Source organism: Calidris pugnax, unplaced genomic scaffold (genome assembly GCF_001431845.1).
Source record: "Calidris pugnax isolate Ruff unplaced genomic scaffold, ASM143184v1 scaffold294, whole genome shotgun sequence".
NCBI classification, from domain to species: domain Eukaryota; kingdom Metazoa; phylum Chordata; class Aves; order Charadriiformes; family Scolopacidae; genus Calidris; species Calidris pugnax.
In genome coordinates this window covers 577976-589788 of record NW_015094505.1, presented here as the reverse complement: position 1 = coordinate 589788, position 11813 = coordinate 577976, and the positions used below count along the sequence as shown (strand labels likewise).

Sequence of the window (11813 nt, the reverse complement as noted above, 5' to 3'; positions counted from 1 at the left end):
CTCTCAGTAAAGTAGTTCTTTCTAATATCTAATCTAAATCTCCCCTGCCCCAACTTCAGACCATTTCCTCTGGTCTTGTCGTTCGTCCTTTGGGAGAAGAGGCCAACACCTACCTCTCTCCACCCTCCTTTCAGGGAGCTGTAGAGGGCAATGAGGTCTCCCCTCAGCCTCCTCTTCTCCAAACTAAACATGCCCAGTTCCCTCAGCCTCTCCTCATAGGACTTGTTCTCCAGACCCCTCCCCAGCTTGGTGGCTCTCCTCTGGACACGCTCCAGCACCTCAATGTCCTTCCTGTAGTGAGGGGCCCAAAACTGAACACAGCCCTCGAGGTGAGGCCTCACCAGTGCCCAGTCCAGAGGCACGATGACTTCCCTACTCCTGCTGGCCACGCTATTCTTGATACGAGCCAGGATGCCATTGGCCTTCTTGGCCACCTGGGCACACTGCTGGCTCATGTTAAGCCTGCTGTCTACCAACACCCCCAGGTCCTTTTCTTCCGGGCAGCTTTCCAGCCACTCTCCCCCAAGTCTGTAGCGTTGCCTGGGGTTGTTGTGACCAAAATGCAGGACCCGGCACTTGGTCTTATTAAACCTCATCCCATTGGCCTTGGCCCATTGATCCAGCACCACCTATGCCATCCCCCTGCCCGTGATTGCAGCCACAGAAGCTCACAGAACACTGCAAACACACCAAGTGTGCAGCAACGCTTCCCAAAGCACCCTCCCTGCCCCCAAGAAGTCTTGTCCTGATCACAACACAAACGCAGTGTCTCTGGGTCATCCACCAAGCGAGTGCCCCACGACGACAGCCTCCCTGTGCCGCTCAGAGGTCACCTGCAGCTGAAGAGGTATCTCTGGATGCTCTGAAGCTGCAGACTGGAACCTTTGGGGAAAGCTGCATGGCAGCCCCTACAAAGGCTCAACTCCCTCGTCCCTCTGCAGGCAGCAGAAGGGAGGTCTGGAAGGTTGCTCACAAGCTGGCGAGCACTGCCTGCCCTGCTGCTCTCCCCTCTGTGGGCCAGGAGCTCTAAGTCCTGATGCCACCTCCCTGCCAGCATCACTTATGGCCTCAGACAGTCTGGCTTGGCCTTGCTTCCCTGCACCAGGCTACCTGCGATAGAAAACAGCAGGGAGGAGACTAGGGTCAGGATCAAAAAAACACTAAAGCTTACTGGAAAGCTGCTGTTGAAGCTGTCGAACCAGAGCAGCTGTTTGCTGCTGCTGCTGTGTCTGCTGAAGGCCCTGACGCTGGAACTGCAAAGAGAAAAAAGGCAGTTACAGCCACCCCAGGGGAGGGAGAAGGAGGGGGATGCAGGTAGAACACCCTTGGGTTCAAGCTGGACTATTCACACTCACGATGGGCTGCTGGGGGGGGAGAGCCTGCATCCCCAGCCCCGGGGGCTGGCCCTGCGCCTGTGGCTGAGGCACTGTGGAGACCTGGGGCTGCTGCTGCGGCTGGGGCTGCGGCGGCTGGGGCTGCTGCTGCTGCTGTTGCTGTTGTTGCTGCTGCTGTTGCTGCTGTTGTTGTTGTTGTTGCTGCTGCTGCGAAGACAAAAAGAGAAGGGACCATTCAGGGAACTGTCTGGGCAATACACACGGCAACAGAGCACAGGAAGGGCTGAAGGAGTAAGAAGTTGTGTGCAGTGACACACCCTCTTCCACTATTTTCCTTATAGGTACCTAAATTGCCCAAATTTCACTAGGACCCTGTCCCGGGCTGAGAATGGCAAGAAACACAGGGACAGTAACAAAGTTCTTCTGCAAGATGAGGAATCAGCAGGAAGAGAACTACGAGTCTGCTGGTCAGCCAGGGAATGACTAGGAGCAAACAAGAAGAGGAAACAACTAAGAGCTACCTCCAGGAGTCAGCTGGTTCATCTCTTGCCTCCTGGTTAAGATCAGCAATACTGAATTCACTGAGTATTTGCCTGACCTGTTCTCAAAATTTTTCCCCAGGTAGTAACAGCGCTCCTGTAACCTCCCTGGGCAATTCCCTCCAGCCCACAGTTACTCCTACTACTGGAGATTTCCCTAATCTCTACCCTGAATCTCATCCATTATGATTTACGGCCATTTCTTGTCCTACAGCCAAAGGATAAGAACAGATAAAGGGGTTTTTTTTGGAGACAAAAGAAAAAAAAAATGTGGAGACTTATCTCTCCTCTTGTCTCTGCCTCTCTAACTCAACACCCAGCTATTTCAGCCTTTCCCTCTCAGTCATGTTACCCAACTCTTCAATCTACCTTGCTGCCCTTCTCTGCCACTCATGCCAGCTGGTGTTGTGCTTCAGTAAAAGGATGCAGACAAAACTGGATGCAGTGCCCCAACCTAGACATTGACAGAACCACTTACAGCGAGAATATTCAGCATGTTGAACTTGGGAGGCAGGATACACCCACAAGTCTCAAGGGTTTTTCATTTCTCCTAATTTTCCAGACATTTCTCCCATCTGCTTTGCACTTTCTTGATCAACAGAAGAATTTCTGGTAGAAATATAAAGCTACTAACAAAACCCCAACATGGTGATGCTAGACACAATTCTGATCACCGGCTCAAAAGGGCAAGGTTCAAACCTTGGACAGACTCAGAAAATAGACAAAAATACAATCAGGAGTGTCTTACAAGAGGAGGTTAGAAAAACCTGACCTGCTGCAAGTGCTCCCTAGGAATACATTGGGTAAACATCACAGAGAAAGAAGAACCAGCGAACAACAGGAGACAGTGGACAATAATAACTGGATACAAGAACCAGTCACAAACACATGGATCAAGGATTCAATCCAAAGGGTGAGTTCCTAGAACAGCCTCCTAACTTCCATCTTAAACCAGTTTGGCCTTTTAGGTTCGTGAAATGGGTGCTATCTGGGTACACATGAAAGCAGGTTACTGACTACATGAGCAGAGATATCTCCCAATTTCATGTCCTACCTTCTTGTAACAGCTGACTACCGACCCATGCAAGACAAACCAAAGGGCCATCCATCTCTTCTACAAGCCAGTGCACCACGGCAGTCAACTGAAGCACCAGGAGTCTGTTCTACATCTGGTATGACTCCAACAACACAGCAGAAGTCACAGTAATAAAGAAGATTTTGGGCATTCCACTCTTTATTTTAAGCAACCAAGCAATGTCAGCTAAAAGCTGAAGGTATACACAAAGTTACTGAGCTAGGAGAAGTGCTAGCAATTTGTCTGAGGCATGTTCTTTTTCTAAATATGAGTGATGGAGAATGCTAAAAGAAACCAAGTGAGTAGTCAGGGGGTGCTACTCATCAAAAGGACTAAAAGCTGCTGACCACGCTACAGGCAGTCTCTTGTCCAGTGCAAGGCAGCAATTCTCAAATACTGCTGACTGCAGCTCTCTGAGGAACCAGGGTGTCGCTCAGGCCCCTCTCAGAACACAAAGCCTCAGCACTCTGTGCCATGTAAAGCCTCCCCACATCCTACAGGTTTGCTAGGCCTTGTCATAAGGTATGCGACGCACCGACCCACCCAAACCCTTCCTGTGTTTCTCTGGCCATTTTGTAACTCCAAGAAATGTATTCATATCAGTATTTAATATTCATAAGATCATAATGCAAATCCATGGAATCCTCATGTCTGTTGGCACATGCCTGTGAACTTCTTTGAACCCAGAGAACTGGGGCTAACAGCTTGCTTTGCCTCAGTTTTTCCCCATCCGCTGTTAGGTGTGGAGTACACGGACTGATTCACACCACATTCCCTGCCTCTGCAAACTGCACCCCATGCTTATTTTGATCTTGTGAAAACGCAGCTATGCCCCTAGAAATGACCTTGTAAGGAATAACCCTTCCCCTCTCTTGTGTGGCCAGGGGGATTTTCACTTTGTTTCTAGCTCCTACAACGTTTCTAAGACAGGTAGCTTTCTGCACATGGGCTCAGCTGGAGCAGGAAGAGGTGGGATGATGCCACAAAGGATTAACCAGACCTTTACTGCTTCTAACTCCCTTTAGTTCATGCTGGGTGACTGGAAAAAGGCAGCACAGCTGGTGTCTCCACCAGGAGTGGCCAGCTCTAAGGAGAGCCACTTCACAAATTATTACAGACAGCCCCCAACAGAGCTGACATCCTTCCTGGCACAGAGGGGCAGAGCAGAGGTAAGCGGCGCTGGGCAAGCCTCCTCCAGCTCCAGCAGCCTTCCTCTTGTTAGCAACCACTCACCCTCAGCATCTGCTGCTGCTGTTGCTGCTGCTGCCTCAGGTACTGCTGCTGCTGCTGGTCAGGCAATATCTGGCTGGGTCGAATTCCTGAGGGAACTCCTTGTGGACCCAAATGGTTCATCCCACTCATCATGGGGGTCTGCTGTATTGACTGGTGAGGAAATCTGTAAGAGAAAACAAGCCATCAACAAGACAGACAGCAGCCCAAAGAAGCCCTTGCAATCCTTGCTGCCTCTCTGCAGAAAGGTCAGGGACACCAGGCCTCTCAAGGGTTTCATCCAACCTGTTTTTCTAGGAGCCCTGAATAACAGCCCACTGTTCTGCATGGTTTCCCTGCTGGGTTTATGTCTGCTCAAGAGAAAGTCTACTCAAGTGGAAATCCCAGATCACAGAATAATAGAATAGTTTGGGTTGAAAGGGACCTTTAAAGGCCATCTAGTTCCAACCTCCCTGCCACGGGACACCTTCTACTAGACCAGGTTGCTCAGAGCCCCATCCAGCCTGGCTTTGAATGATTCCAGGCATGGGGTATCTACCACCTCTCCGGGCAACCTGGGCCGGGTCCTACCACCCTCAATGTAAAACATTTCTTCCTGATACCTAATCTAAATCTACCCTCTTTTAGTTTAGAACCATTACACCTTGTCCTGTCGCAACAGGCCCTGCTAAGAAGTTTGTCACCATCTTTCTTGTAAGTCCCCTTTAAGTACTGAAATAAGGTCTCCCTGGAGCTTTCTCCTCTCCAGGCTGAACTCTCTCAGCCTGTCCTCCCAGCAGAGGGGCTCCAACCCTCTGAGCATCTCCATGGCCTCCTCTGGCCCCACTCCAACAGGTCCATGCCCTTCTGATGGTGGCCCCAGAGCTGAAGGCAGCACTTGGTGGGGGGGGTCTCCCCAGAGCAGAGGGCAGCAGAGGGACAGAATCTCCCCCCTCACTCTGCTGGCCACGCAGCTGGGGATGCAGCCCAGGATGTGGGGGGCTTTCTGGGCTGTGAGCACACGTTGCCGGGTCACATCCAGCTTTTCATCCACCAGTACCCCCAAGACCTCCTCCTCAGCGGGGATGGTCTCCATCCCTTCATCAGCCAGGAAGGCCAATGGTATCTTGGGTTGCATAGGGAAGAGTGTGGCCAGCAGGTCAAGGGAAGTCATTCTCCCCCTCTACTCTGCACTGGGGAGGCCACAACTAGAGTACTGCGTCCAGTTCTGGGCTCCCCAGTTCAAGAGAGACAGGGAACTACTGGAAAGAGTCCAGCGAAGGGCAACAAAGATGATTCAAGGATTGGAGCATCTCCCTGATGAGGAGAGACTGAGAGAGCTGGGACTCTTGAGCCTGGAGAAGAGAAGGCTGAGGGGAGACCTTATCAACGCCTACAAGTATCTCAAGGGAGGGTTGAAGGAGGAGGGAGCCAGACTCTTTTCAGTGGTTCCCAGAGAGAGGACGAGGGGCAACGGGCACAAGTTGGAACATAAGAGATTCCACTCAAATATGAGGAGAAACTTCTTCACGGTGAGGGTGACAGAGCCCTGGAACAGGCTGCCCAGGGAGGGTGTGGAGTCCCCTTCTTTGGAGATTTTCAAGACCCGCCTGGATGCTCCTGAGTAACATGCTCTGACAAGCTCTAGGCAATCCTGCTTCAGCAGGGGAGTGGGACTAGATGATCTCTATGGTCCCTTCCAACTCTAAAATTCAGTGAAATTCAGTGAAATCCCCAGCCAGGGCTGATACCAGGGGTTGCCCTGACCCAGGTGCAGGACCTGCTGTTAGGGTTGTCTAAGCAGAGTGGGGAAGTTCCTGAAGAAATACAGCTTATGGGACGTACCTCTGTGTGTTGCCCAAAGTGTGCCCGTAGCCAGGGGCCTGCTGGTGTACGTAGCCGCTTGGTCTCTGCTGCATCTGTCTAACAGGATCCACCAGGGCAGGATTAGAGCTGGGGTGGGAATTCTGGTAGGGCTGGCCAGAATAGGTAGGAGGTACCATCGTGCCTGACTGGGAGGGGTGCTGCTGAAGGCCTATGTGGGAGACGTAAGGTGTGTAACCCTGAAATGAAACAGAAAGCCTTTATCAGAAATGGGGTAAGGTACAAAAAAAAGAATTTGGAACACAGGACATCAGCTTCCTGCAAATGCTATCACCAGGCTGCTCATCTCCGGGATTCAGATTCCTGCTGCCCACTAAACACGAACTGAGAAGAGTCAAGACATTTCAGGATTTGGCAGCAGGAAGGAAGGTGTTGCCCTGTGCTGGAGACAGATCCCAGTCTTACCTGCAGAAGGAAGGTGTTGCCCTGTGCTGGAGACAGATCCCAGTCTTACCTGTGGTCAGGTCCCTGCCTCTTACCTGTGAGGGCTGCAGTGCTCCGTAGGACGGGGTTGGAGCCATCTGGCGCACTGGCTGCTGTCCCATTATGCCTTGGCCCTGCTGGAAGGCAACAGAGAAACTCTGTTTTCAACATCTCCAAAGGGCTGGACGCTGCTGTTCTCTTCTCTGCAGCTCCCACTGAACCAGACAAGCAGTTTCACTGCTAAACCTACAAGGCTGCTGCACGGCAGGCATCCCCTAATGACTTCTGCCTCACTCCAACTCAGGACAAATCTGCCACTGACATCCCTACCACCCCACGGCCAGGACGTGCCCCTCTCACTGCCCAACAGCCACAGATGCCCCAGTGCACCCCACTGACAGCTTCCACCAATGTAGGCCCGCGAAGGGGAATAGAAACATCTTTCCAGGGCAGAAACAGAGAGAGGGTTGGAGAGTTCTGGCTCAGAGGGATAGCCCCAGCAAACAGCCTGGGCTTGCTGTCCCCAGCAACAGCGAGCGCACAGCTCCAACTTACCAACTTTGCTTGGAGCTGCTGCCTCAGGATCTGTCCCTGGGACACCGGGGGCTGCTGTCTGTACACTGCTGGCTTGTAGGAGGGGTCGATGCCCATCATGCTGCCCATCCCTGGGGGCAGCACACCGCTGTAGGGAGGACGGCTCTGAACAAGTTTCCCCAACGGCATGCGCACGGGTCTGTAGGATGTGTCCAGGCGAGGGCCACCTGCAAGGGGAAGAGAAACGTGCTGACTAGTGACAGGGTATTGCTGAAGAACTCCAGAAGGTTCATCACTGCACCTAGACACACGACAGGCAAAAGGGGAAAGTGCAGGGACCTGTGCAGGACCATCTCCCAGAAGGGGTTCTTAGAAGGGGTTCCCAAAAAAAGCGCAATATGGTCACCTCTCCTGTGCACCTACCTGCTGGAAGAGGCTGATTCTGGGCATAGAGACCCACTGGTGATTGCCCGTATGCCAACCTCGACATAGTGCTTCCTGACTGGTGATGCAAGAGATCTGTAGGCATACCAACCCCATAGGAAACCCCTCGGCTAGGGCCCAACACGAAATCCTGCAAAGACAAAGGAGAAGTAAGAAAATTCAACTGAGAATTGACGAATGGATGAAGAGCACTGAAATGGTTGCAAAGTCCAAAGGAGGAGGCCTAGAATGCTATCTAAGCTGGGCACCCCCTTTCCCTCCCATCAGGGATTAAGAAAATGCCCTCCTTTCCCTCCCATCAGGGATTAAGAAAATGTTTGCCTCGCCTCAGGCTAGAGAGCAGGACAGAGCTCCAGCACTCCCAGCTGGGAGGAAACACAGAATCACAGAATTGTCTGGGTTGGAAGGGACCTTTAAGATCATTGAGTCCAACCACCAACCTAACTCTGATAAAAAACCATCACTAACCCATGTCTCTAAGCACTATGTCAACCCATCTTTTAAATACCTCCAAGGATGGTGCCTCAACCACTTCCCTGGGCAGCCCATTCCAAGGCTTCATAACTCTTCCAGTGTAAGAATTTTTCCTAATATCCATTCTGAACTTGTGTTTCAGTCTGCAAGTGGAATGAGAGTAGGTTTCCACTTCTTTGGATTTTTTTTAGGATTAAAAAACTGCATTTCCTACCATGATGAGTTAAAATATTTCAATGGTTTTGGACTTTCTATGAATGAGAAAGTAATATCAGAGCTGCAAAAATGTGCAAACTAGCTCTTAGTTTTGGGGAGTCAAAAATACAGCCAGAGGCTGTGTGTTCAATGGCACACATCCCATCTGCACCATCACACCGCTCAGCGACCCCTCAGAAGACTCAAAGGAGTGCTCTGTGACAAGGAGGGGTGGATACAGGAGGTCCATAGCTGTGGGGCAGTCAGTTACCTCAGTTTTGCTGGCAGATTGGTTGCGTTTCTTGGTTTTGCTCTGTTTCTTCTTGCGTTCTTCAGTAGAAGTGGCAGGATTGGAGCTTGTTTTATCAGCCTTCGCTGGCTCTGCAGCTTTCTTCTCTGGCTCTAAAGCCACAGGCGTAGGAGGCTCTTCCTCTTCAGGGGGCAGAGGCAACGGCTCCAGGTAGTAACTGCGGGGCTTGGGTTTCAAGTGCGTGTGGTACAGAAGAAGCCTCTGCTGCTCCTCAAACCTAGACACCTTGCGATCCACCCGGACCGTCCCAAACCACCCCCAGGAGAGCGGGGCCGAGTGCTTTAAGCCCTCAAACAGATCCCAAGGGGAAATCTTCTGCTTTGTAGAGACTTGCAAACCCTTTAAAGCAAAAGAAATAAGAACCTCTAAGTCCCTGTTGTTTCTCCCACAAGGGCACAGGGAACTCTATGCTTTCTTCAGGCTCTATACCATGAATTCCAGAAAATAGCCTAAGCCCTTAGGAGCAGTCCCTGCTTTTCCACGTGGCAAAACAGTCATTTCTAAAGGCCTCCATCCACAACTGCCAGTCTCCTTCAACCCATCTCTGCCAGTCTTCTGCACACTAGCACTGCCCAGTAACTCGTGTGACAGGGATTATAGCTTTCTCTTTATGCTTTATATAGCCATAAGTACAAAACCAAAGTTTAAATAACTTCTTGGGCCACAGCAGCACGTGTCACCGAGATGAACGCACAGCTTTGCCCCTTTTTGGCCACGGTTACGTGCCAGCTTGTCTGCATGCAGCCAGCCACTTCAAGCTCAGCAGGCAACAGAGTGCTGCATAGAGATGCCTCCCAAGCTGTGTAGACTCAAGGCATCAGAGGACAAGGTGACACCTGCACTCGGGAGCTGCGACGCAGACTAAAAATCTCCACTTACCTCCTTCTTGAAGATGGAGTCAAATCCAGCTATTTTATTGCCTTTGGTGTCAATAAGGGATCCCTGAGGTTCACAGGTGATGACATCTCGGGTCTGCTTGGGAAGTGGCAGTAGCTGTCGCACCTTCTCCAGGCTGTCAGATTGCCGGTCCCCCAGCTCTTTCTGCACCAGTGAAACAGAGAAGACTTATAGAATCATAGAATGGTCCAGGCCGGAAGGGACCTCCAAAGGCCATCTAGTCCGACCCCCCCGCAGTCAGCAGGGACACCCCCAACTAGACCAGGTTGCCCAGGGCCTCGTCAAGCCTCTCCTTGAATATCTCCAGGGATGGGGCCTCAACCACCTCCCTGGGCAACCTGTTCCAGTGCTCCACCACCCTCACAGTGAAGAACCCTCTCCTCATCTCCAGTCTAAATCTGTTCCCCTCCAGCTTGAAGCCATTGCCCCTCGTCCTGTCACTGCAGGCCTTTCTAAACAGGCTCTCCCCAGCCTTCCTGTAGGCTCCTTTCAGGTACTGGAAGGCTGCTATTAGGTCTCCCTGGAGCCTCCTCTTCTCCAGGCTGAACAACCCCAGCTCCCTCAGCCTGTCAAAGCCTGACTTAAAGAATCACTCAGGAAAAAAATCATCCAAAGCCCACCTGTGCCTCTTCTGGTGTCAACCTTCACCCTTGAGTTACCTTTGCTCCCTTCAGCCCTACAGAGCCTTTGGGGCCACCCTCACTGCTTCATCTGAACAGCAGCAACAGGACAAGTACCATTCAGGACACCCAGGTAAATCTGCCCAGCTGGACAGCCACAGCACAGCACACCCCACTCTCCATACCCCACCTGCTGTCCCTCACCCTGAGTTTCTTGACAAGATTCATGTAGGCCCGCTTGTTCTCCTCCATGCTGCCCTGAGAAATGCTGGACATATCAGCAGCCAGGGTGCCGTTGATGAGAACGCTCAGCATGTCCAACACGGTGGTGAAGAGCTCACTGTTGGTCAAAGCAGAAAGGTCAAAGTCACCCAAGAAGCAGACACAAAGCTTCTGCCATCATAGTAACACCAAACATGATTAGATTGCCAAGAATACTGCCTACAGGCAGCAGTCCAAGCGCTCTGCAGACTAACCTCCCACACTAACCCTCCTTTTGCTTACACACCGCAGGACCCGAGTCAAGCGCAGCATCGCACTCAACACAGCCTCCTGTCTACCCATTCAGCTTCTCCAAAAAGCAGGTCCACACCCAGCTCTCCCCTGCTTATCTCTCTGCATCTGGAAAGCCAAGTTTGATCTGGATATGTCAGAGTGCACTTGGATGCTAGGATCTAGGCTGTAGCCTGCTATTACTCCGAAGTCTCTTTCGACTGTCAGAGTACTTCTGACAGGTTGTCTGGAGAGACAGCTAGCTCTCTCTAGAGAAGAGGAGCCATGCTAAGGACTGCCTCCCTTGGGAAGTGTATGGATCAGAAGTCAGCCACAAAGTTACTTGTTTGACTGCATGTCCACGGTGCCACTGCTGATGATGTCCAGGAGAAGGACAGCCCACTCAGTTGTCTGCTGTGTACTGCGTTGAACTGTGTCAAACATTCCCCCCACCTGGCAGAGAAAAGTAGTTTATTCACAAGGACACCATGAAGAAACACTAAGATTTCAAAGTGAGAAAGAAGCCTAAACCACAGCAACTCCTACTGAGAGCTGAAGGATACTGCAGTCAGCAGGACAAACCTCAGATGCAAGTAGCAGCGCTGTGGACTGCAAAAGCATTGAAATGGGAAGGCATGTCTCCAAAACAGAGACCAAGGCTGTGGATTTCATCCTGGCCAAACAGAGCAAGGGAGTTTTTCCATGCACCCTATCCCACTCAGGGACCAAGACCTAGAAGCAGCACAAGTGCCTCTCTTACTTCCTTGCCTCAGGACACATACAGTCCCTCCAGTGTGTGTGTGTGTGTTCAAAAAAAGGAAAACAGCCAGACAACTCTTCACCCCATATGGTTAAGCTCTTTTCCTGCAACTGCTCACCAAATTCAGCCGTAGTTTCAGGGCCTCATGCATCAGCTGCTTGGCTTTGCAGTCATCCTGGTACTGATCTTCCCGCCAATTCGTAACAATCTAAGAAATTCAGAAGAGAGGAGAGACCTCACAAGCTATACATTGAGGTTTATCAAGAGCAGCTGGTACTGCCTTTATCCACTGACTCGGACATGGTCAGCTCAAGTACCCTATACAGAATCTTCAAGGTTGGAAGGGACCTTAAAGATCATCTTGTCCAACCGTCAACCTAACTGACAAAAATAGACACCCACACAACAAACAAGGAGCATCATCACTAAACCAGACCTCCCAGCACTACATCAACCCGGCTTTTGAACACCTCCAGGGATGGGGCCTCAACCACCTCCCTGGGTAGCCCATTCCAATGGCTGAGAACCCTTTCAGTGAAAAAAATTTTCCTAATATCCAGCCTGAACCTCCCCTGGTGCAACTTGAGGCCATTTCCTCTTGTCCTGTCGCCTGTGACTTGAGA

The 11813-nt window shown here is 51.3% G+C and overlaps 1 protein-coding gene across 1 annotated transcript in view; it reads right to left on the bottom strand.

The window, feature by feature from the left end:
* MED12 (mediator complex subunit 12) overlaps positions 1 to 11813 on the bottom strand; it is a 59974-nt gene that overhangs the window by 1962 nt on the left and 46199 nt on the right. Inside the window, exons 43-54 of the mRNA XM_014963064.1 lie at positions 11309 to 11398; positions 10774 to 10883; positions 10143 to 10278; positions 9301 to 9462; positions 8383 to 8760; positions 7422 to 7572; positions 7020 to 7225; positions 6521 to 6601; positions 6003 to 6220; positions 4182 to 4344; positions 1356 to 1541; positions 1172 to 1253 (exon numbers count right to left, since the gene is read on the bottom strand). Of these exons, the coding sequence (XP_014818550.1) occupies positions 1172 to 1253; positions 1356 to 1541; positions 4182 to 4344; positions 6003 to 6220; positions 6521 to 6601; positions 7020 to 7225; positions 7422 to 7572; positions 8383 to 8760; positions 9301 to 9462; positions 10143 to 10278; positions 10774 to 10883; positions 11309 to 11398 (1963 nt within the window). The remainder of the gene's footprint in view (positions 1 to 1171; positions 1254 to 1355; positions 1542 to 4181; positions 4345 to 6002; positions 6221 to 6520; positions 6602 to 7019; positions 7226 to 7421; positions 7573 to 8382; positions 8761 to 9300; positions 9463 to 10142; positions 10279 to 10773; positions 10884 to 11308; positions 11399 to 11813) is intronic.